Genomic DNA, 27,343 nt, shown 5'->3' with positions numbered 1-27,343 from the left:
AACACATCCTCCATGATAAAACTCACCTATGTATGACCGTGAATGCAAAATTGAATGTGATTTATATCCCAATAGACTCTTCACATTTATTACCTGGGTCTCCACACCTTGCTCCAGCAGACGCTTAGCTTGGTTTTCCACTTCAAGTCGAGCTCTTGCAATAAAGAGTAGATCATTCTCTATTACTTCTATTCCAGAAAGATCTATTCCTTGAGAAAGATAATCTATAAAAAGAAAATACAACTTAATAGTCAGGATCAAGTAACAACTAAAGAATCAAAACAACACATACAACTTCTTCAAAAAAACCTGGATTTGCAAAACTCAGTTCCTCCCCTCCCTGCCTTCTCTCACTGGCTTTTTGAGACAGGGTCTCTCTGTGTAGCCCTGGCTGTCCTGGATCTCCATCTGTAGAGCAGACAGTCCTGGAACTCACAGAGACTCACCTGCCACTGCCTCCCAGGATTCTTTTTAAATCCAATATTCTAGAACACAACAATTCCCAAATATCTTCTATTTAATCCTTCCTCTGTCTCCCAAATGCTGGGGCTGCATGTCTGTGCAAGAGCCCCAGATTCTATTTTAATTTAAGTAAATATCCTGATAGTCACAGAAATTTCTCAAGCTCCATCTACAGCTTCAAAAATTGTTCTGTATAGCAAAGCATTTGAAACAAATAATTAACAAATAACCTTAGCATTTACCATTTACATGATTGTACAGACCTGAATATTATGTTAACAAATGAAAAAAGTGGAATAATTATTACACACAAAATTTCACAGTAAGAATTATTGTAACATTACAAGATTACAAAACTGAGAGCCCAATCAATAAAGTGCTTACTGTCACTTCCCCTGTCCTCACATATAAAGCTGAGTGTGGTGGCGCATACTTGTAATTCTAATGCTGCAGAGGCAAGAGGGGGACATGCTAGAGCTCCCTAGCTAGAAAAGTCAGCCTAAAGCACAAGCCACGTGGCCTCAGTGTGAGATCATGTCTCAAAAGCCAGGGAGGATGGCTTGTAACAAATGACCCAAGGGTGACCTTCACAGGTACACTCTGTCTGTGTCAGTACCTTACACAGGAATGCATACACAGACACCAAAAGGCTTTGTGGCCTGGGCATGGTTCAAGACTGTCAACTCCATACTCAGGAGCCGAAGGCAAAGACATTGCAATTTCCAGGATAGTTTGAGCTACAGAGCAAGAGCCTGTCTCAAAAGAGCAAAGAACAAGCAAACAGGAGGAGGAGGAAGAAGAGGCAGAGGGGGAAGAGGGGGGAGAAAGTCATGGTTATTTAGTTGTCTCTACATGTTCAGAGTTTGGATAATTTTAAAAATTGTACTACTCCTTTTATTTTGCTTACTATTGGATATTTCTAAAATAATTAAAATCCTTAAGGATGAAAGTTGAGGTTTAGTTTGAATACAATTTTACAATTCTTTTAATATTTTATCAAGGCAAATTCTCCCCTTCTCTCCCCTCTCCCTGACCCTTTTTGAAATACAAGGTATCACCATGAAGTCCAGGCTGGCCTGGAGTTCTCTATTTAAACTAGACTGGCTTTGAACTCAGATATCCATCTGTCTCTGGGAAGCAAGGGTTGAGATTAAATAAAGGTGTGTGTCACTACACCAGTCCCTCATGGCATTATTTCTAAAACATTACATTTAATTAGACAGATGGCTTCAACTTGCCAATTAATAGAATACCAAGTACATTTTCACTTAATCAAAATTTTGGCTTTAATCTTATTAAAACATATCTTAGCATTAAGTATAACTACAGCACACTTCAGTTAGGTTACAACATACCAACCAGGTCAAATTATATTAAAGCATCTAATACAATACAGCACAATGTGATGACTGAATACTATGGACATATAATGACTGCCCTTCACACATTATACTTCACCACAGTGAGTTCTTTTTCTTTTCTGTTTCCTCACCCCCAACTCCCAAGGCAGGGTTTCTCTTTGTAACAGCCCTAGCTATCCTAGAACTCTGCAGACCAGGCTGGTTTGAAACTCAGAGACCTGCTCTGCTTGCTGAGTGCTGGGATGAAAGGCATGTGCTGCCAAGCTTGGACACAGTGTGTTCTTTTTGGAGATGTAGATCCAAAAGTGCATAATAAGGCTTACCACAACAAATGATTACTGGAAATACCTTCAAATCATTTGAACTTAAGTGTGTCCGAAACTTACTAGGTAATTACAGACAAATGATACACTCGTTTAGCTTTAAAGAGTTTTGGATGCAAACTGGCAACAATACATAATTCATGCCTTAAATGCTCTGTGGACTACCATCAGAATCAAAACATAGGAGTGAAAGTCAAACTATGTCACATACCGTTCTGTTCGGCGGAGTTAGTATAAACTGCAATACTCAGGGAATCAAAACAAAATCTCTCCTTTGTTTACTTGACAGGTGCTGAATGTGTATCCCAGAGTCTTCCACACACATTCCTAAGCATCTATCATTGAGCTACATCCATAGTCCTAAAAGTTTTCACTTAAATTTTAATTTTCTGAGAATTTTGAAGAAAAGCTTTAGGTTCAAAAGACAGACAATATTACTTCTCCAATTTGTTATCTAAAAATATAAGCATAAAAATCCTACCACGGAACGAATTTAGCCAAGTTAGGATAATGATAGCAGTAAATGCTAACATTCTAAATTTAGTAAGGAAGTAAACAGCTAAACACTTATGAAATGTCAGATTTTATAACTGTAGGTTGAGAGTGCAGGGAAACCAGAGAACTGGACCACTCCATGAGTAAAAAGAACTCAGGCTTGGGGTTAAACTGCTGAGCTGTCTGTGGGGTGGAGGTTAAAGTGGTAGAAACGGGAGCAGATTCTCTGACTTGAGGATGGAGTCTTTGAGCTGATACAGCACGGTCACAGGGGGCTACTTCTAGATATAACAGAAATAGGCAGCACTGCTAACACTCTGACTACTAGGCAGTACTAAATGAAACAGAATTTACACCAGTACATGCTGAATTTCCTCCACTGGCATAATATACAAGATTAAGTTGATCTACTTGAGTTTAATGTATTTTTAGCATCTCCTTAGAAGGGAAATTTGATGAAATGAGTGCTATTACTGGGAATCTACCTTTATTTAAATTGTGAAGATTAATAAATTACAAAAAAAAATCCAACCAAAGCCCAGACACACATATTAAGAGCATAAATAGTAATAATGAACATAAAGGCTTTATTTTAAATAATATCCAGTTTGCTAAATATTTTAAGGTACTAAGAAATGAATTCTGCCTTCTTCCACCATTGTCAGGTTTCAAGGATTGCTGCTTGTGTTTTCTCACTGGTTCCCTAATTTCTTTGTATTCTTTAGCTTTCAATCTGAAGTAGAATTCAAGAAAAAAATATAAAGGTAAGGTAAGTGGACTAAAAAAACCCTATACTTTCAATCAGTGATTTTGTAACTGTTGGTAAATAATATTAAAAAGGAAAAAGTGAATATAACTGGGTATAAAGTATTTATTACAATGTTAATTATGAAATTTACATACATATGCACCATGTACAAGTGAAATGTACATGCATATTTGCAAATACATATGTGAACATTTTAAAGTAAAAGCAATTTGGAGTTATCATAAAAATGTTCCAAACAAGTATCTTTATGGCCAAAATATTGCATTTGGATATATTTAACATGTGCTTGTGTGTGAGTATATTAGTGAACACGTACAGAAATGCTCCTGTAGCATTATTGAGAACAAAACTGAAAGCCTACACCATCAACATAACAAATACATAAAAGCATAATATCGCCATTTAAAAACAGTACTATGGACAAAACATTTGCTTAAAAATAAAACATTCCTTATAGGGCCTTAAATAAAGATTTCAAAGAATACATACATCAAGGATTGGTTGAGAGTCTGCACAAGTTAACAATATATTATTTGACACGTGAGCATCTCAAAAGAAACAGATGGATAACATAATGTGTTTCTAGTAAGACATTCATAAATTTGGTAGGCAGTTTTAAATGTTACACATTCAAAAACATAAAAAAGTGTTTTGGCATTTTAATACTTTTCCTTTAAGTATTATAACTTTATTAGATAAGTACACTCAAGTTATTAGAACTTAATTTCAAATGTTCAAAAACCAAAGGCTGAATCCATTCAGCCAAGACGTAGATAAGAGCAGCACACCTAGAGGAAGGTGTGCAGGCCCAGCTGGCATCCTCCGAGTCCCTCACACTGTAGAAGGGGAGTCTATCTTCCAAAGGAAGGTGCAATGCAAAGGGTATTAACTGCCAACAAGATAAAGCCTTTATAAATACCAAGCTCATCAAGAAATGTTCTGAGGTCTCAGAACTAGTTTAAAAAAGAAAATAAAAAAGAAATTACATAACACCATGATACAGAGGCAAGCACTGAGAAGAGAATAGGGGGATTTGCACGGGTATGACTGAATCCCCAACACTCTCAACCAGCACCAAAATAGCACAGAGCCTCCCCTGGGTGTTTATGTGAGAAAAAAGCAGAGGAATAAAAACTGACACAGAGACTGGGCAGCTGGCTATAGTCACCAATCAACAAAAGTCGCTTCCTCCCACACATTTACTTTTCAAAGAGCATCATTCAAATGCATGCCTCAGAAAAAGCACAAGCAATCTTCAGATGATCTGAAATACATACAATATATGTATTTCTCTTCTACAGTGAACCTCTTTTAAAAAACAAAACAAACAAAACAAACAAAAAACCCATACCTGTCTAGTCAGGATTTCTATTGCTGCAGCAAAACACCATGACAAAAATTAAAAAAAAAAAAAAAAAACCAAGCTGGGGAGGAAAGGGTTTTATTCAGCTTACACTTCCTCCTTGCTGTTTATCATCAAAGGAAGTCAGACAGGAACTCAAACAGTACAAGAACCTGAAAGCATGAGCTGATGCAGAGGCTATGGAGGGGTGCTATTTACTGGTTTGCTTCTCATGGCTTACTTAGTCTGCTTTCTTACAGAACTACCAGCCCAGGGATGGCACCACCCACAATGAGCTGGGCCATCCCCCACTGATTGAAGCTGGATCTCACACAGGCATTTCCTAATTGAGGCTTCTTCCTCTCTGATGACTCTTGTTTGTGTCAATTTAACACACAAAACCAACCAATACCTGTGTGTTATTTTGTTGTTTATTTACAGCTACACATATTTACTTTTGATGGTGGTTTTAGTTGAAGACTGAACCTAAAGACTCAGCATGCATTTCACCACTGAACTATGTCTCCATTTTCATACATAAAATGTTAAGGATCTAGAATTGCTTCTGTCAAAAAGTTACAAAGATGAAATTGTTTGTTTCACAGAGGATGTACCAAAGCAAAACCCATTCAAAGAAGCATTTTAAGCTATTTGATATAAATTATCAAACAACTTACACTTTGACAAATTACCTAAGTAGCCTAAAACAAACAAACAAACAAACAAACAAACAAAAAACCAACCCAACCTATCATACTGAACTAGGAATTAGAATATCTGGACTGTGATACCAGTTGACTACATGACCATAGGAAACTCATTACCCTTTCTGAGACTCTAAGGTAAAGAATAAATCACCTATGTTCATAAGATGGCTTGATGGCTATTGAGATATATGAAGTATACTTCCTAACTCTAAAAACTGCATCGGTGCTGGGGAGATAACTCAGAGGGTGAAGCACCTACACAGGCACGGGGACCTGAATTCAAATCCTTCAGACCTTGTACGTAAAGCTGAAGCCAGGAGCACACATCTGTAACCCCAACACTCTTTCACAGGGAGACAGGAAACAGAGACAGCCGGATCCCCAGAAATTCACAGCTCAACTAGATTGTAAAGGAATTTTCTTTAAAAAAAAAAAAAAAAAAAGATACTGTCTCAAACAAGTTGGAAAGTAAGGGCCAACAACCAAGGTTATCCTGTGACCCTCCATATACATACATCATTGATATGAACAAAGATTTAAAAAATACACCAAAGCAAAATATTATTTTAAAATAGGGTGTTAGTTGCTACCTCTTGGCCTTCTAATGAAATTTAGGAGAAATGGGATGCTGGAGAAGGGCTTCAGGTTAAATTTTGTACTTTTCCAGTTAATTCTTAATTGATATGACCACATAAACTATGCATAGAATAGCCTGAGGCTTAGTAAACCCTCTCTGAATCATCATATTTCAAGTCTAAAACACTTCTCAGGGAATGTTTGATCTCCCCGTTCTTCAAAGCTTTAGAGAAACGTAGCATTGAAAGCCTATTCTTTTCTCTCTGTCTCACCCAGGGTGAAGGATAAATCCTTTCCATTAAAATGGGTGATAGCTTTCTTTCCTGCATCTTACCATATCTGCTCTTGGCTAGCACCTACTCCATATATGTCATGCAAAGGAAGCCAGAGCCAACAGAAATACACTGTATCACCATCTGTTCTCTGAACAGACTTTCTCCTTTTTTCCTGATTTTCTAATAACCATGTTACTCATGTGACATAATTTAAAAACATGGACTTATATAAAAATCTTTTTCCCTTTTTAGCAACTTTATTTGGTGGTTCTACCAGCCATGCCAGAAAGAGCAGCCACGATCTCTCCTTTCAAGCACTAGAAAAAAAATCAACCAAAAAAAAAAAAAAATAGTATAAAACAACGAGCATAGTGCTCATTGAAGGTATTAGCACATGCCCATAGCCTGAGTATGGAAGTGGCTGAGATAGAGGGAAATGAGTCCAAGGTCAACCTGGACCCCAGTGGGGATTAATGGACTTCACCTTTCTTTCTTCACTTTTCACTACTCAAACATTATAGACTTGGAAAAGACAGGTTAGACTGAGTCTCGCTTGCTACCCCTCACCCATCTTTGATATATTCAATGACTTGTCTGTTTTGTTTTCTTTTGTTTAGGAGTTTTATTTTGTTCAGGAAAAAAAAGTTTCAAATGTTGTTCATCAAGAGAGAACATTGTATAAGTAATGGGAATTATTCTAATAAATTACATTTCTTTGTACTTTATTAGAGAGAGCTATGTCATACCATCTTGTGGGCCCTCTGCTAGACAAGTAAAATCATGCCTGCATGACGCCTTTAGAATCCTACCCTGTAGTATTACAGATGTAAGTCAGTACTATACCATCCATCTGTAAATAGTGAGATTTCTGTACCTTTTGTGGTGGTTACTTTGCTTCATCAGAGCTGTTTTTAATGATGTTAATCTAGAATGTTTTCATTCTAGAAGACTGAGAAGCTCATTTAAAAAAAAAAAAAAAGATGCCAGACTCCAACAAATAAAACACAACAGTTAATAACAAGTCAACCACTGAGATAGAGCAATCATTAAAATGAAAAGAGGCAACAAACAAATCATACAGATACAACTCAATGTAGGTCAACGGTTCTCTGGGGAAGGAGAGGGCTCTGGAGAAACTTTGGAAATGGTAAGTACATTTAGCTTGAATGTGTTAAGGCTTTGTCTCAGGCATTCAAATAAATAATGCTCAAATTTATCAAGTTGTATACCTTAGACAAGTAAGGTTATTGCATATCAAGCATACCTCTCAATAAAACTATTTTTAAGGAATAACATTTGAATACACAGGCATCAAACAAGCCCCTGGGCTTACTGAACCATTCTCCTCTTCACTATAATTACACATTATAGGAGGAGCATCTGCATGACTTTGATCTCCTTTAACAAACAGCCTTTTTAACACCTCCCTAAACTGTCTATATACAATAGGCACCAGCCCTACGTTTACATTAGAACTTTGTTGACAAACCAGAAAAGTAATTATCAACCAGGCAGCCTCTTTACCAAAAAAGTTGAACAATAAACATTAAAAAGTTTTCTTCTAAACATGCCAAAAATTAATTTTTTTAATAGAGCCATGCTATATTATCAAGGCTGGCCTTAACTCCGGGGCTCAAATATTACCCGAGATTCCCACTTACTTAGAAGTACAGGTAAGCAGCATAGCACCTGACTTAATTACTAATCATGGGTATTTTAAGAACCGATTCTCGCAGGGGTAAGTGTTCCAAAATAGTAATGCTTAGTGAAAACTGACTTCAGAAACTTAACTGCTGTTATAATAATCTAGGAAATTCTTAGTCAAACAGAGCAGGTTTCTTTATAATAATACTCCTCTAAATAGTCATTAGGCATGATAATGTCACCCTTAGCACTTTTCCCTTGGATTTCATAAGCTCTATACTAGGACTAACACCTAGAGAACACACTTAGGAAATAGAGTGACCGCATCAGCCAGACTAGTTTATACACAATACGAAATGACACAAACCTGTCATCAGGCCACAGTCAGTAGTTTGTTTATAAGAACCTGTGTTTTTCATGTAATAGACTGACTACAGGGAGCTAGTGTTTTATCTACTCATGCCACTTTACATATGAAAGTGAATGACAAAAGAATTGCCCATTATTAAGTAGTAAAGACGAGAAATACTATTTGTGTTATTCCAGGCTGCTATCGTAAAGTAATATAATTTGGACAGGTTAAAAAACAAATAAAAAACATCAAAGATTTCTCATAGCTCTGGAAGTACTCTTCCAAGACCAGGTTTACCAGTAAGGCTGGACTCTAATGAAGGTCTTTCTGCATGTTTTCAGACTTGTATTGTCATAAGAGGACAAAAAAGCTACCCCAAATTTCTTTTACAGAACACTGATCCCATTGGGAGATGACCTGCCCAAAGCCTCACTTCCTACATCCACAATGGACGGTAGGATTCAGCCAATGAATGTGAGTCAGAAACAACACAAGCGTTGACTCCGATGCAGATGCTGGAATGGTCCCCATGAAGCTATCTGTTTGCAAATCTAGGCCATTCTTAGCACCATTATCTGATTCTGACCATCTTAAAACATTGTTCTCTTCACACACTCTTCATATATTTTAGTGAATTCTTTCTATTAAAGTAGCTGGGTCAAATTCACTCAATCTCACCTAGGAGCCCTAGATGATGAATAAGGAAATCTGTAAACACGAGATGGTAGCTTCACATAAAGGTAAGTACCACCAACTGCCCACAGTCACAGAGGCAAGGAAAGTACTTACGCCATTTCTAACTTCTACTTGCTCCATGTACTTTCTTTTTTTTAAAGATTTGTTTGTTTGTTTGTTTGTTTATTAATTATATGTAAGTACACTGTAGCTGTCTTCAGAGGCACCAGAAGAGGGCATCAGATCTCATTATGGGTGGTTGTGAGCCACCATGTGGTTGCTGGGATTTGAACTTCGGACCTTCAGAAGAGCAGTCGGGTGCTCTTACCCACTGAGCCATCTCACCAGCCCGCTCCATGTACTTTCAGTTCTGCACTGTGGTAATAAGGAGTCAGTTTGACATCCCTACCCACAATCAGATGTGATGAACACTTTCAGCAAATAAGCAGGACACAAAACTAATGTACAAAACTCGGTAGTTTATCTATTAATCATTAAAGAACGTACTGAGGAAAAAAATCGGAGGGAAAATGACTTGCAATACCATCAAATGAACCAATAAAACAAAAACTTTAAACATAGTAAACATAATAAACTTAACCAAGGATGTGAAAAACCTCTATAATGAAAACTTGAAAGCACTTTAGAAAAAAACTAGAGAAGACACTAGAAGATGGGAAACTTCTGCTATTCATGGATAGGAAAAATTAATACTGTGAAAAGGCTACATTACCAAAAGAGTTAAACAATCTCAATGCAATCTTTCACACAACAAACAAACAAACAAAAAAAAATCCTAAAATTCACATGGGAGCACAAAAGACCAAAACAATTCTGGGGAGAAAGAGCAACAACAGGATCATAATTTCTATACTATACAGCCGTAGAAACAAAAATAGCAAGGTACTGGTAGGTCCACACACCCACAGAGACATACACACCATGGAATAGTATGTAAGACAGAAATGAAGCTATGCAACCCCAGCCACATGGTGTGTATGTGTGCGTGTCTGTTTCTGTGTGTGTGTGTGTGTCTTTTTACCAAGTTGCCAAAAAATATACAATAGAGAAAAGATAACCTCTCTAGTAAGTGGAGCTGGGAAACCTGGATATTCACATATAAAGAAATGAAACTAGAATCTCATTTCTCATCATATACAACAGCTAAAAGTGGACCAACAGCCCTCATGTAAGACTTTGAAACTGCTAAAGAGAAATACTTTAGATACAGGCATAAACAAGAATTTTCTAAAAACTGCACCCACAGTTTAAAAAAAAAAGTAACACCAAAAACTGACAAATAGGATTGCCTAGAACTAAAAAGCTTCTGCACAGAAACAAAAGCTACTACTCGGGCAAAGAGAGCCCAGGAGAAGCCTTTATACAGCTGGTAGCTGTTACATAGCTGCAATCAAAGGAATAAATGCAAAAATGTAAACTTAAGGGGGCTGGTGAGATGGCTCAGTGGGTAAGAGCACCCGACTGCTCTTCCGAAGGTCAGGAGTTCAAATCCCAGCAACCACATGGTGGCTCACAACCATCCGATCACGAGATCTGACTCCCTCTTCTGGAGGGTCTGAAGACAGCTACAGTGTACTTACATATAATAAATAAATAAATAACGCTAAAAAAAAATGTAAACTTAATAATAAACTTAACCAAGGAGGTGAAAGACCTCTGCAATGAAAACTCAAAAACACTACAGAGAGAAACTAGAGAAGACATTAGTCTTCTTTAGTACCTAGGATATCTAGGTATTTAGGATAAAGAATTTTAAAAAATAAAAAAAAAATCTACCCAATGAACAGACAGTTCTCATCAAAATAAGTACAGATGACCAGAAAACATGAAAAAAAAAATTCAACATTGTCTCTTGCTCATGAGGGAAACTCAGGTCAGAACTGCCCTGAGATTCTGCCTCACTATAATCAGAACGGCATCATGAGAACGGAACAAATGCTGTACAGGTACAGGGATAGAGGAACCCTTACATACCAGCAGGAATGTATGTAGTCTCTATGGGGTCCCACGTGACCCAGGTGACCACTCCTAGGAAACCTAAGCAGGCACTGCAGACACTGCATCCATGGTTACTGCAGCACTATTCACAACAGGTACATCATGAGATTTGGTGGCGATAAAAAGGACAAATATGTCATTTTCAAGAAAATGAATGGAACTGGAGATGAGCACACAAAGACAAATAATCAGAGTCAGAGCCAGAAGCCATGACTTTTCTTATATACGGAACCCAGGAAGTAGAATGAGGACTGCTGGAAGGATGAAGGGACAAACAGGACGGAAAAAGGACAGAGAAGGAGGGATGAATAGGGTTGAAGTACATGATATACTTAAATAAAAATATTATCATGAACTTCATCATTTCATATCATAAAAATACATTAATAAACTTTAAAAAAAAGCATAATTTCTCTGATCTTAAAGATCATCTCTAAGGTCTAGAGAGATGGCTCAGCAGTTAAGAGCACTGGCTGCTCTCCCAGAAGACCCAGGTTCAATTTCCAGCACCCACAAGTCAGCTTACACCTGTCGTAACTCCATTCCAGGGGATCTGACATCCTCATACAGACACAGGCAGGGAAAACACCAATACATACAAAATAAAAATAAACAATTTTTAAAAGAAATTCTTAAAAAGACCAACACAATCATCTCTTGACTATGCGCAGGCTATGGCCTTTTTCCATAAGCAAAGTTACATGCATAGACCACACCATAGAACAACTTAAGATAATGCAGTAAGACGTAAAGCAAATTATGGGAAACTTCAAATAACTGCGCTTTTTCTTTCTCTCTTCTCTCTCTTTTCCTTCCTTCCTTCCTTTTCTTTTTTAATGACTTAATTCACTTTGCTTTTCTTCTATTAAAAACCCTTATGTGGTAGCTACAGCTAGAGCCTGAGTCCTCTGAATGGAATGGGTTTTCACAAGATGGCCAGTGAGTTCCTGATAAAGAAAATTTGTGAAATTTCTTTCTTTCTTTCTTTCTTTCTTCCTTCCTTCCTTCCTTCCTTCCTTCCTTCCTTCCTTCCTTCCTTCCTCCCTCCCTCCCTCCCTCCCCTCCCCACTCGCTCGTGCTTGCGCTCTCTCTCTCTCTCTCTCTTTCTCTTTCTCTCTTTTTGGTTTTTCGAAACAGGGTTTCTCTGTATAACCCTGGCTGTCCTGGAACTCACTCTGTAGACCAGGTTGGCCTCAAACTCAGAAATCCACCTGCCTCTGCCTCCCAAGTGCTCGGATTAAAGGTGTGCACCACCACTGCTCGATTTGTGAAGTTTCTTTCCTGAGGCTGGGGGGTCAGGGAGCTCTAAGTCTTGAGGAGGGCATTAAAGGTGGCCTTGGCAAAGTTGCTCAAGGTAGTAGTGCAGCCCTACCTAGCAGATGTGTGGCAGACATCAATACCAGCTATCATCAGTAGCTTCTCGGACACAGGGACAAAGATGGACGCTGTGCTTCTCGAGGCAGGGATGATACACATCACTACAGAGCCACAGTGGCCTGTCACAGTGCCAATCTTGTTTCCCCCATAGCCTCTCTGCACTGGGACGATGAAAAGCTTAGCCCAGATGATGGTCCCTCAGACAGCAGTGTCTACCTCCTTGGAGTACTTAACACAAAGACCAATATGACCACTGTAGTCCCCAATAGCAACAAAAGCCTTGAACCTGGTTTCCTGACCAGCCTCGTGTGCATGATCTTTAGAACCTCCCCCTTCAGGGATGCACTCAGGAAAAACCTCAATAATCTCAGATTCCTTAATGGGCAAGGAGAACAGCAAGAGTTCCGCCAGGGACTTGATCTTCATGCCCTTGACCAGGTGGTCCAGCTTGGTGATGGGTCCACTCCTTGTCTTTGGCTTTTACTTCCATGAACCCCCATACCCTTGACCATGACCACAGTTCCTAAGGCAGATGACAAGTCTCCCATGGAAGGCACAGCCTCCTAATCCTGGACCCCTGGGATTCTGGGGACCTTCCTGCTGCACTAGCAGAAGCAGCAACAGCAGCATTCGCCATCTTTGTTTTCCTGAAGAACAAAAAGCACAACTATGGTTTTCAAGAGCAGTGACCTGAGGCTACACATCAAAGCTGACAATGACACTCTTCTCTCACCTTTCACTAATCATAGTTAAATGTATCTACACTGTACTCATACGTCATCTCACGGCTCACACTAAATACAATGGAAAGAAAACTTCCTTCTGTTACAGATTGTGATCTGCTCCCCATTCCAAAAGTGATGTGTGGAAATCTTAACTCAGCTTATATAATGTTATCTTACTTGTAAATACAGCCTTTCAGATAGAATTAAGGTAAAATAAGAGCATGTTCGATTAAGATGTGCCTTAATCTGATGATGGGAATTCTTATTTTCCCCACTTTTATTTACTTTCCATTGGTTTAAATCCAGGATGGTACAGCAGCATCACATGGATTCTGTGTCCAGTGGCCTTTTCAGGAAGGTTGCTTCAGAAGGTTGCTTCAGAATGTGTCACGAACCATGTCACTGCTTCCGTGGGCCCGAGTTACTTTTCCCCAGATCACTCTGTTTTTGTTTGGTTTGCCTCTAGGAGTCGCTGTATTGTTTTTTGCTTTATACACGTGAGCACATCTCTTGCCTAAGTAGAACTCCGTTTCATCTCGGGCATATACACCTTCAATTTTAGGAAGAGCCGTGTGCTCTCTTTGATTCCAGAGATCTTGCTTGTAGCCAGAAAAAATTGCCTTGCACCACAGCCTTCCAAACATACTTGCTTTTTTTTTTTTTTTTTTTTTTTTTAAAGAAGTCCTGTTCCCAGCAGGTCTCCACAGGTCCAAGATGGCAGGAAAGTAGGAATTCTTATAGAATAAGAGAAATGTGGGCAGAGACACGCAGAGAAAATGACATATGAAGACAGAAAGAGATGGAATGATCCATCCATAAGTCAAGCAACTCCAAAGGTTGCTAGAGTCATGAAAGCTATAAAAGGCAAGGCAGGAATCTCTAAGAGAAGTCAAAGCCCTGGCAACCACCTTCTTCCAAACTTTCAACTCCAGAACTGTGAGACAGTACTTCTGTTGCTTTAGCAAACTCAGTTTGCAGGCAACTAAAACATCTTCTCTTTAATATGTTCACTACTTTTCACCTTCAGTCACCCCCCACTTTAAGCCTGAAGCTACATACCAAAAGAAATAATTGAAAATTAAAGTCCATGGACATTCCACATCCACAGCAACTGCAGGAGCCATTTAATCTTGCACAAATGAGTGCTCCCTGACATATTACCAGCAAGTTCTCAGACTCTCACAGCTTAAAAGTTCTTGAGCTACTAAATAGGGCTTTTTGAAATAGATATTTGTAAAGAAAAAAATAATATTTGTAAAGAGAAGTTAGAGATGTGGAACAAAAAATTATTTGGACTTGAAATGCAAACATGAGATAGTTTGCTAAATAAAATGGACACTGATATGTCAACTCAAACATTAGTCTTTCTCTTGTATCCTCTCCTTGTCTTTAAAAGATTCAAGAGCATGACAAATGAACTGTACAATAAAAGACACTAAATAGATATTACTAAGTGTCATTCAAAATTTTACCTTAAAACCTTGCCTGTCCCTTCCTATAGAAGAGCTTTATAGAATATTTTGATCTTTCAGAGGACTAAGAAACTGACCTTGCAAAGTTCTGAGAATATAGCATGAGTAGCAAAGACTAAGCAGGGACTATTATGGGCCTATATACTTCTGCTTTTCTAGACATAGAGTGACTACTGTCACTGGCTTGAGTTGCACCTCCCTAGTGACTAATAAGACTGACAATTTTCATGTAATTATTTGCTACTTTGCTTATCTCTTTGTAAGACTGTCTATTCAAATTCTTTACTTGTTTTATCTAGATTATGCTTTATTTCTGAGTTGTAAGAATCCTTTATATATTCTGCATTTAAGTACTTTGTATCAGATACCTTACAAGTACCTTGTAAGACTGAAATTCTATTCCGTGTGTTATCTTTTTCATTCTGATGATGGTGCCCTACGGGGTACAACTTTTTTTTGGTTTTTCGAGACAGGGTTTCTCTGTGTAGCCCTGGCTGTCCTGGAACTCACTTTGTAGACCAGGCTGGCCTCGAACTCAGAAATCTGCCTGCCTCTGCCTCTGCCTCTGCTTCCCAAGTGCTGGGTTTAAAGGCATGCACCACCAACGCCTGGCAGGATGTACAACTTTTGAGGCTATAATGAAGTACATTAAGTTTTTCTTTAGAAAATTATCCTTTTGCTGTTATTTAAGAACTAGGCTACAAAATCTGCTTTTATGGTTTTTAAGTTTTGGTGTGGAGTTTTTTTATGAGCACAGTATTAGGTTTTACATTTAGGTATAGAAGCCTTTTTTTGTATGCAGTAATGATGTGACGTTTCTTTGGTGTGTGGGAAATTGGTCCCACCACCATGTATTCAAGACTAAATTGTCTGGCTGAGGATGCAACTCGGCTGATGAAGTGCCTGCATAGCATGCATAGAGCCATGGGTTCAATCTCCAGTAACACAAAAACTAGGCATGGAAAGACAAGAGGATAGAAGTTCAAGGTCAGAATCCTCAGCAACATAGTTGAGTTCCAGACCAGCCTGAGGTAAAAAAGACCCTGTCTCAAAAACTTAAAAAAAAAAAAAAAAAGACTATTAACTACTAAGAATATTTTCTGCAAGGCAGACATGGAAGCTCACACCACCTTTAATCCTAGCACTTGCGAGGCAGATTGAGATGTAAATATGAGTACTTATTTCTAGATCCTCATTCTAGTCCACTGATCTACACACATCTATCCCTATACCAATGCCAGTCTTCTATGTCAGTGTGTCTCACAGTGCTTTCTATCCACACATTTTCACTTGCAAATGTTCATTGCAATGAGGCATTGGTCTAGTTCAAGTCTTCTGGTTTCTGTGACACCATAAATACTGGGTCTTCACCATGTTATCCTGTTGTTGCCTTGTGACATGGATATCTTGAAGCTTTTGATCAACAAAACAGGCTCTTTCATGGGTCCCATCTATCCACAGATTATATAGATTTTGGGGTGGGCCAACTCAGAGCACTGGATCTGGCCCTGGGTAAGTTACCGAGCTAGTCAGCATGCCAGCAGCTCTACCTTGTCCACATCATCAGGGAGAGTTCTCTAGCAATGTTCCAGCTAGTCCATCCAGTGCTGCCATCAACAGGAGGTAGGGTCAGTTCTGCTCTCAGGGTCTGCTCACATGCACCCACACCTCCAGAACCAGCTACACTGTGCTGCCCAATCAATGTGCAGGACCAACTCCCGCCAAGTGCTGTAGTTTGTGAGGGGCTGGGCCTCCGGCTCACTTCTGGCTCACCTGTGCTTTTACCATCAGGGACAGCTCTACTGTGGTCTAAGTGAGGTGTAGAGGCAGCTCTCTTGAGTGCTACAGCCACTGAGGAAGCAGGACTCCTAGGTCTCAAGGATTAATTGTATATAAAGAATAGATTGTGGGGACTAGAGATATGGCTCAGTGGTTAAGAGCACTAACTGCTCTTCTAGAGGTCCTGAGTTCAATTCCCAGCAACCACATGGTAGCTCACAGCCATCTGTAATGGGATCTGATGCCCTCTTCTGGTATATCTGAAGACAACAACAGTGTACCTATATTAAATTAATTAGTTAGTTAATTAAAAGAATAAATTGGGCTCCATGGAAGACACCAAATCCTAAGGCATCCCAGAAGATGCACTGTACTCAGAGCATTTGGGAAGAACCCTCTGGAAGTCCCACATCTGCCACTAGAGGCCAGTGGACTCAGGGACCCATCACCCCCTAAAACCCCATCCACAGAATAACACTTTCCTTCCTCCCAGTCCTTTCTGCTGGGACAGTGGGACAGACTGCTAGCTAGTCTGCTCTCCTGAAGATACCACATCCTGAGGCATCCTAGGAGATCTGCTGCTCTCAGGGCATCTGACACCACAGCCTCAAGCATCCTAAGAGATCCACTGCACACAGGACAACTGAGCAACCAACAGCACAGTCTGAAGATCTCCCTGGGGCTCTGTGGCATGCAGGGCAAATGACCCAATAGACTGAAAGCCTCCCTGGAGTTCTGCTGCACACACAGAAACAGAAACTACAGTCCATAGGACCCCCTGGAGAATAGCTTCACACAGGACAAAGCTTGACTAATCCTCTGAAGACCCAACAGTCTGAAGGCCTCCCAGGAGATCTACTGCAGCCAGAGCAACAGATCAACAGCTTCTCTGCTCCTCTGAAGATCACCACCCCCACCCCACCCCCAGTTGGAAGGCCACACAAGAAGTCTACTACAGACAGGACCGCAGGCCTACCAGAAGACCTGAAACAACCCAGGGACAAAAAAAGCTGACTCCAGACAGAGTCATTCAGGCCAGCAAACAACAGGGATAACCAAATGGCAAGAGGCAAGCACAAGACCATAAGCAACAGAAGCCAATATATGTGGGTGTCATCAGAACCCAGTTCTCCTAGTACAGCAAGCTCTGAATACACCAAAACACCTGAAAAATCAGGAAGCTAACCTAAAATCCTATCATATGGAGATAATAGAGTCCTTCAAGGAGGATATAAATAACTCACTGTAAGAAATACATGAAAACCCAGATAAACAGGTAGAAGCTCTTAAAGAGGAAACAAATAAAGCCTTAAAGAAATACAGGAAAACACAATCAAACAGGTAAAGGAATTGCATAAAGTAGCCCTAAAAGCGGAAGAAGAAACAACAAAGAAAACATAAATGGAGGCAAACCTGGAAATGGAAAATCAAGTAAAGAGGTCAGGAATTACAGATTTAAGTATCACCAACAGAATACAGAGATAGAAGAGAGAATCTCAAGTGTAGAAGATACTGTAGAAGAGATTAACACAACTGTCAAAGAAAATTCAAAACATAAAAAACTCCTAACCTAAAACATCCTGAAAATTCAGGACACAATAAAAATACCAAATCTAAGAATATCTTGAATAGAGAAGAATGAAGATTCCCAGCTCAAAGGACCTGAAAATGTCTTCATCAAAATCATAGAAGGCTACTTCCCCAACCTAAAGAAAGAGATGGTCATAAAAGTACAAGAAGCCTATAGAACATCAAACAATGGGACCAGAAAAGAAAATTCTCTTGTCACATAATAATCAAAACACTAAATGCACAGAACAAAGAAAGAATGTTAAAAGCTACAAGGGAGAAGGGTGAAGTAACATACAAAGGTAAAACTATCAGAATTACACCAGACTTTGCAACAGAGACACTAAAAGCCAGAAGAGCCTGGACAGAGGTCATGCAGACTCTAAGAGAACAAAGATGCCAGCTCAGGCTAGTATACCCAGCAAAACTCTCAATCAACATAGATGGAGAAACCAAAATATTCCAGGACAAAACTCAAAAAGCTCAACAAGCTGAAGTGTCCAAGTGTCCCACTTGGGGGAAAGAATAAAGCAATCAAATTCAAACTGTATCTATCTACTAATCCAGCCCTACAGAGGACCCTAGAAGAAAAACTCCAACACAAGAAAGGTAACTATACCACAAGATATTAAGCATCTAACAACAAAGCCAAAAGGAGAGAACCACAAGCACATAAAGCCACCTACAAAAACAAACATATCAGGAACTAACAGTCATCTCTCTTTAATATCTTTCAATATTAATGGACTCAACTCACCTATAAAAAGACATGAGCTAACAGACTGGATATACAAACAAGATCCAGCATTTTGCTGCATGCAAGAAACACACCTCAATAACAAAGACAGACACTATCTCAGAGTAAAAGGATGGAAGAAGATCTTCCAAGCAAATGGTCCCAAGAAACAAGCTTTACTTGCCATCCAAAGATCCAATAAAATAGACTTTCAACCAAAAGTTATCATTCGAGATGAGGAAGGACATTTTATACTTATCAAAGGTAAAATCCACCAAGAGAAAGTCTCAAGTCTGAACATCTATGTCCCAAATGCAAGGGCAACCACATTCATAAAAGAAACTTTACTAAAGCTCAAATCACACATTGAACCCCACATAATAATAGTGGGAGACTTCAACACCCCACTTTCACCAATGAACACGTCATTGAAACAGAAACTAAACAAAGACACAGTGAAACTAAAAGAAGTTATGAATCAAATGGATTTAACAGATATCACAGAACATTTCATCCTAAAACAAAAGAATATACCTTCTTCTCAACATCTCATGGAACATTCCCCAAAACTGACCATATAATGGGCCATGAAAACAGGCCTCAACAGATACAAGAATATCAAAATAATCCCATGCATCCTATCAGATCACCACAAACTACGGCTGGACTTCAAAAACAACAAAATCAACAGAAAGCCCACATACACATGAAAGTTGAACTATGTTCTACTCAATAATAACTTGGTCAGGAAAGAAATAAAGAAAGAAATTAAAGACTTCCTGGAATTTAATGAAAATGTTAACACATCATACCAAACTTATGGGACACAATGAAAGCAGTGCTAAGAAGAAAATTCATAGCATTAGGTGTTGTGGTAAAGAAACTGGAGAGATCTTATATTAACAACTTAACAGCACACCTGAGAGCTCTAGAACAAAAACAAGCAAACTCACCCAAGAGGAGTCCCTGTAAATAGTCAAACTCAGGGCTGGCTGAAATCAACCAAACAATCAACAAAACCAAAAGCTGGTTCTTTGAGGGAATCAACAAGATAGATAAACCCATAGCCAAACTAACTAAAGGGCCCAGAAGCAGTATCCAAATTAACAAAATCAGAAATGAAAAGGGAAAGAAAACAACAGAAACAAGGAAATTCAAAAAAACAAAACAAAACAAGACAAAACATCAGATCCTACTACAAAAGCCTATACTCAACAAAACTGAAAAATCTGGATGAAATGGATGATTTTCTAGACAGATACCACATACCAAAGTTAAATCAAGAGCAGGTAAACTTTCTAAACAGAAACATAGCCCATAACGAAATAGAAGAAGTCATTAAAAACCTACCAACCAAAACCACACAGAGCCAGATGAATTTAGTGCAGAACTCTATCAGACTTTCAAAGAAGACCTGATACCAATATTCCTCAAACTATTCCATAAAATAGAAACAGAAGGATCACTACCTAATTCATTCTATGAAGCCACAATTACTCTGAAACCAAAACCACACAAGGACGCAACCAAAAAAGAGAATGTCAGACCAATCTCACTTATGAATATAGATGCAAAAATACTCAAAATGTTCTTGCAAACTGAATCCAAGAACACATCAAAACCATTTTTCACCACGATCAAATAGGTTTCTTCCTAGGGATGTAAGGTTGGTTCAATATATGAAAATCCATTAACATAATCCAGTGTATAAACAAACTCAAAAAAAAAAAGTGATCATCTCCTTAGATGCAGAAAAAGCATTTGACAAAATACAACACCCTTCATGTTAAAAGTACTAAAGAGATCAGGAATTCAAAGACCATACGTAAACATAATAAAATCAATTTACTGCAAACTAACAGCCAATATCAAATTAAATGGAGAGATACTTCAAGCAATCTCACTAAGGAGTTTAGAGGTCTGGTGGGGTAGGAGAAGGACATCCTCGTGGAGACATGGGGGGGCAAGGAGGAGGTATGGGATGTGGAACAGTGGAAGGGTGGACCAGAAGGGGAATAAAATCTGGAGTGCATAAAATAAAATAATAAATAAATAAATAGTGATAAGAAAAAATTAAAATAAAAAAACATTTGTAATCCTATAAACTAGTAGTGAACGATGCAAAAATTAAATTAAGGAAACAATTCTATCTACAATAACAATAAAAAAAATAAGAACCCCACATATTAGCACGTTTCTAATCCCAATAGGAGGATTACGGGCTTAAGGTCAACCTGGACAGTGTGTTTGAACCAGCCTTAACCACATAACAAGCCCCCCTTTTCAAATAAATCAAAATACTAATGCTAGTACTAGTAATAATATACTAAAGAATAAACTTAACCATGGTGATGAAAGACTTATACAATAAATGCTATAAAGCCATGGTTGTAATAAATTAGACAGACAAATCTACTGTTCAGATTGAAAGACTACTGCTAGATGTTTATTCATTAACTCCTAAGTTTGGATTCTACATCTCCTTCTAAGCTTGCCATAACTTTATTATGTTTTTAAGGGGGAGTGGTAGGTGGTCTGCTGTGGGTCCATAAAAACAGCAAAAATTATACTTTAAAAATTACATTTCATAAAAATACTTTAGAAAACTAAGAGGGAAACATACAAATGTTCATCAACTGATAGACAAAAGGCAGTATATACATATGTGGGATATTATATGGTAATAAAAAAATTGAACAAAGATGAAACATAGTGCAATATGGATGACTTTTGTATGGTTTTTCATGTGCATAAAACAGCTTCTACTTAAAAAAAAAAAACACATGTTCTCTTATTCTGCTCATATGAAATGTCCATACTACTCAAATGTATGAAAACAAAGCATAACATTAGTTTCCTAGGCCTATATGCCTTGGAGGAGGACATGGACAAGGAGGGCAATGAATGTGCACTAAAAATGGCTTGCTGCTACAACACAGCTCTGCGTTCATAAAAAAGTGCATTGCACACTTTAGGTCAGTGAATTATAAGATATATCAATGACATCTTGACAAAGCTGCTAAAATGCCATCTGTGGTAAAGAACTATCAGAGAGGATGGATGCATGTGAAATATGAATCACTATGCAGGCCCCAATCTATTGCTAAAAGTCTTACTCATGCAGAGAGAATGCTCGTCCTACATGTACAAGACCCTTGGTCCAATCACCAGTACCACAAATAACAAAAAAAAGGAAATACCTAGTTTTAGCCTGTGGTGGACTAGACCTCTCCCTCTTTCGGGACTGTTTTGACAAGTCCTTCACATGTGTGTCCAGTAAGAACTATGTCACTGTCATAATGATAATATGCCCCTGCCATGCCCAACTGATATTACGTATTTCATGTTTTCTTCACCATTTTCTAAGTAAAATATAATTCAGACATCTAGAAAGAGGACCAGGAAGCAGGGGAGAACTGAACTGCTCTGTCAGTAGAAGCTTATAGATTTCATACAAATGAAATTCTACATATTTAGGTATTTCAACAAAAATAAATTTGGAGCCTGCTTCAAACAATTCTCTGAACTGTTACAGCTGAGACCTACAGAGCACCAAGAACATCATAGTAAATTCCTCTCTCTCTGGCCCTGGTTCTTAGTGTTCAAAAGGAGAATCAACTAAGATGTCTTTGCCTTCCCTAGTTGCAAGACAGTGTCTGTCTGGTCTTCCTCTGAGTCAACATTACACCCATCTAAACTACCTGAATGCATGCTACGATAGCAAGTTAATCAAAAAATTCATTTTTATAATGTAGCATAAATTATTCAAGTTTTTTTTTAGACTTTAAATTATTCATGTCCATCTCATCATCATTCTCCACGGTAATTTTTTTTTTTAAAAATCAGCCATGAGAAGTAGCATGGGCCAAATAGTTCAAGATATGAAAGCTACACACACATTCAGAGCCTTCTGCACTTTCTTCAGTTCCCTCCACTGGCTCCTTTCAAATTTACATGTTCCTTCAGCCTCAAACTCATCACTGAATCCTTACTGGGTTTTTCAATGCAGATGACTTCTTCTGAAGTTGATAATATATTATCAATATCTCATTTACAATTAGTTTCATTTACCCTAGATATCACACACAAATTATAAAGCATTTACCTCTTTTATACTACTAGAATTCTAAATTTCCACACAGAAAGAGTAGCAAGGTTATACTGAATTGAGCTGAATAAAGTGACTTTTTAGATAGCTAAAATGTTTTGGGTTGTTTTGTTTTGTTTTTTTAGAGCCCCAGTCACAATGGGTACCTCTTTTGCTTCTGTCAAGCATCCTGAGAACACTAACTCTACTCTCACAGGTAAAAATGAAGCTAATAAATACTTCAAAGTTAAAGGGAGGGGGGCAGTGGTGGCGCATGCCTTTAATCCCAGCACTTGGGAGGCAGAGACAGGTGTATTTCTGAGTTCGAGGCCAGCCTGGTCTGCAGAGTGAGTTCCAGGACAGCCAAGGCTACCTGTCTCAAAAAAAAAAACAGGAAAAAAAATCCCAGACCCTTTTGAGGTCTTTATGAAATTATCTTCAAAGCCATATCTAATTTCCAGAATAGAAACTATAAAACAATAACACAACTTTTTTATTTTTTTCAATAATAAAATTTCTTAATAAATTTAAAGTGTTTCATATTACTATAGGATACTTTCGTGTATTAACCCTTTCTACAGCTTCGGTGGACTTGCCTAGATTAGAATGAACTCTTCACCATAAAGCAGTTCCACAGAGGAACTCACTGTTAACTCTCCAGTTTGGACTTAGGTGTTGAAAGATGAACTGGATAACTGCCTTGTCAATCATAACCTGACTAGAAAGTGGTCGTACTTTTTTTTATTCCACTATCATGCAAATTATTCTAGTTATAAACTTAAATTAACTAAATTATTTCTAAACTTAAAAATACTGTAGTTTTATTGTTTGTTTTAAACTGCTAGATAAAGCTGGACATGTTTAGGATGCTATATGTGCTGTTTCTACCCAGGTACTCGCTGTACAGTGTTCAAATCACTGTGACGACATCTATCTTCTCAAATAGTTATCATTTCTTTCTATTGACAACACACAAATCCTTTCTTGCTCCTTTTAAAAATACAGCATCAACTATAGTCACCCTACTGTGCAACATGCCACCAGAGTTGACTTTTCTCTTCTTTAATGCAAGGCATTGATCTCCCTATCCCCAGCCCTTCCTACTTTCTCCAGCCTCTGGGAACCACCACTTGCTCTCTACTAAGAGATTTCATGGTATTTGTTGCTCTGAGCCTGGCTTATTCACTTAACAAAATAATCCCCACTTTCTAACCTTATCCACACTTTTTTAAGGCTAAAGAATATTTCATTTTCTAGGCATAATGGTGTATGCCTTTTGTCTAAACACTCGGGAGGCTGAGGCATGTAATCTCTGTGTGCTCAAAGCCAACCCTGTCCACACCAAGAGTTCCAGGATAGCCAGGGCTACACAGAGAAACCCTGTCTCGAAACAAACAAACAAAGACTATCCCATTACGTGTATGTACCACATTTAAAAACCCATTCATAATCTGATGGACACGGGTTGATTACATTTCTTAGCCTCCGAGAATAGTGCTGCAAAAACCACAGGGATATACATGTCTCACCAACACATTGATTTTCCCTTGTAAAAAATGACATTGCTGGATCATAAGGCAGTTCTATTTTTAGTTTTCTGAGAAACTTCCAGGTTGTTGGCAATAATGGCTGTACTAACTGACATTCCTACTAACATTATCCACAATGTCCCTCTCTGCACAGTTGTCTTTGGTTATCAGAGCATCTAAGTGAAGTAAGAGAACTGTTACTCTGATGATTGGTGACTTAGAGCATTGTCCCATACACTTGTTGACCATCTGCATGTCTTCTTTTGAGAAGCATCTACTTGAATCTATTGCACATTTATAAGCCATATTATTTAATATTTTGCTGAGTTGAATTCCTTTTATCCCACAAACTAATCCTTTGCTAAATGTATGGCTGTAAATATATGCTCTTATTCTCTAACCAGTGTTTAGATTAAACAGAAGCTCTTTGGCTTTGCATTATAAGGCATAGCTTAAAGTATTAGTTATGATGACTAATGAGTATATAGAAAATATTTTAAATTGGGACAATGATAACACTGCTCCATCAGCTAGTCACTCACAGTACTTAGTGAGCAACCAATGCTAGACAGACCAGTTTGAGACACACTGCCATGGCACAAATCCTCAAACAGTAAAGAGCACAAAACAGCAAACTATGAACACTTACTGAATACCCACTGAACTGTCATTCAAACAGAATATGAAGAGAAGGGAACCCTTTCTTCAGCACAACTAAGCAACCTTCCAGGAGACCCCTCCCATAAAGTCATATAACTGAAAACTGAAAAGACATGTTCCTATGATAGGAGAAAACCTGACAACTTCAAGAATGATCATCTAGCTGGATGGTGGTGGTGCACCCCTTAATCCCAGCACTTACAGATGCAGGCCATCTGTGTGCTTAAGGCCAGCCTGGTCTACAAAGTGAGCTCCAGAACCACACAGCGAAACCCTGTCCCAGGGTAGGAGATGTGGGAATGACCATCTAAGTGAAGGATTCGTGTATTTTCAACCACTCCTTAAAACTGTCCAAAACAAAACAAAACAAACAAACAAAAACCCTCAAAATTCTTAGTCAAAAACAAGTGCTAGCTACTATATGTAAAAAAAAAAAAAAAAAAAAAATCCTTTATTCTAGGACACAGCTAGGTGGTGGAGTACTTATTTAGCATGCCAAGGCCGTGGATCTATGTCTACTATGTGGATGAAAACAAAAAAGAAAGAAATCCTTTATTTGCTTAAACTAGCTTGAGTTCATTTCAAGTAAGAAAATGTACAACTTCAGTTTTGAATGAGTGACCTCAGTTTAAAGAGACTCAATAGCGAACTTAAAATGTCACTGTAGACTGAGATTAGCTGTGTCTACCAGATCATGTGGAAGCTGGTAGTTGTCATTTAAGGAACACACACCTCATGGTGCCTATCATCTATCATGGCCTCCCAATAAACTCTGCCTTCTGGTAACTTTCTTTGTAGTTACACAAGATGATACATTTCAGTTGAGGCCTAAAGTTGGCTGGTACCCTGTTAACAGCTCTATAAAGAACTCAGGGTGAAGAATTAAGGCCTACCCACAACCACCAATGAGACAGTATGCTTCGGCCCTGTAGATGACTCTGGCTGACAGCGTCACTGCAATCCCATGAGATCCTAAGCTAGAACAACCAAATTAACATTTCTAGGTTCCCTGACTTGTACATTCTCAGTTATTATACTAAATATAACAAAATAAATGCTTAAAGTAATACAATTTACCATCTTACAGCTTCATAGGTTGTAAGTCCAGTAAACTCAACCTCTTTCTTTGTTCTAGGTAGGTATCACAAGACAAAAGGTGTTGGCTCTATCCATTACTTATTAAAGGTAAGGGGAAGAATAACTGCCTTCAGGTTTCTAACCGAATCAGTTCCATATAGTTGTGGGACCACCTTCTCAACTTCTGTGCTAGTTGTCAGGCAGGGGATTGGCAGTTTCTGAAAGCCACCCACATTCCTTGGCTCACAGCCCACTACTCCATCTCACACTTTGAATCTCTGAACATCCTTTGCCTCATCTCTCTGACTCATTCCTTCTGATGTCTGCTGAAATGAGTCCCATGTTTAAGGGCTCATATATTAGGCTGAGCCCACACAGATAGCCGTCTTATCCTAAAGTCTGTAACTGTAATCTCACTTCAAAGTTTCTTTTTTAATATATCATGCTCACAGGTTTCAGGAAATAAGTGTTCACAGGTGTTCATGGGGCAACTATTATTCCTACTATACCTGCAAAAACAAGGAAGCAGTATCCTATGGACACAGCAGGGCAGCTGTACACAGCTCGCAGCTAGTATGACAACATACACAAACCCTGTGGAAGCCCAAGCTAGACCAAATCCCAGCAAAAAGAGAAAAGCTAAGCACACATTCCCACCTGTAGCTGAGAAACTACTGGCAACTAGTAGCTGTTGGGAGAAGAAGAGATCATTTTCTCAAAAGTGTAGCCAGATAAGTCAACCACTCTCAGTGTAAGACCACAGCATGAGAGCATCTCACAGCACAATCAAGTCTTAAAGAATGTCTTTAAAAGTTGGGTGGACCCACCCTGCTCTCCCTTGTTTTCTTGGGTGACTGTCAGGGCAGCTTACTGCTCCTCCCACCTAGACAGTGGCCAGTGTCTGGTGTCTCAGAGATGAAAATGAGGTTTTCCTTACCGTAGAAATAAATATTCATATGATTAAATTCTCACACACACAAAACCACATGTTGGGTGGATAGGGAAGGGAATCAAAGAAGAGTTGGGAGAGGACAGGTGAATATGATGAAAATATCTTGAATGAAACTATCAAAGAACTAGTATTTTTTAAAAGTGCAATGTAATAAATGCTTGTTTTAAACTTTTTAATTTGTTATATAATAAATAATGTATACACAAAGGGGGAAACTATGCTCAAATCATTTCCAGTATATGCACTTATAAACAAGATATACAAAACACTGGAGATCTATACATTCAGCACCCATACAAGAGAAAATGCTAATAAGCATCTTTCTGTATTATCTCACTCACAAGCTATTACCCAGCAGATGGAAGCCCTAGACTCTGGTG

The 27,343-nt window shown here is 38.5% G+C and overlaps 1 protein-coding gene and 1 pseudogene across 7 annotated transcripts in view; both read right to left on the bottom strand.

Moving 5' to 3' along the window:
- The window catches only part of Cog5 (component of oligomeric golgi complex 5), a 282,812-nt gene that overhangs the window by 176,560 nt on the left and 78,909 nt on the right, over positions 1 to 27,343 (bottom strand). For all 7 annotated transcript variants that reach the window (XM_011243868.3, XM_006515084.4, XM_006515083.2 and 4 more), the window contains one exon: positions 94 to 224. In XM_011243868.3, the coding sequence (XP_011242170.1) occupies positions 94 to 224 (131 nt within the window). The remainder of the gene's footprint in view (positions 1 to 93; positions 225 to 27,343) is intronic.
- Positions 12,291 to 12,999, bottom strand: Gm18029 (predicted gene, 18029; annotated as a pseudogene).

Source organism: Mus musculus, chromosome 12, assembly GCF_000001635.26.
Source record: "Mus musculus strain C57BL/6J chromosome 12, GRCm38.p6 C57BL/6J".
Taxonomy (NCBI): Eukaryota; Metazoa; Chordata; class Mammalia; order Rodentia; family Muridae; genus Mus; species Mus musculus.
Note: the sequence above shows the minus strand (reverse complement) of the source record. Positions and strands in the feature narration are given on the sequence as shown.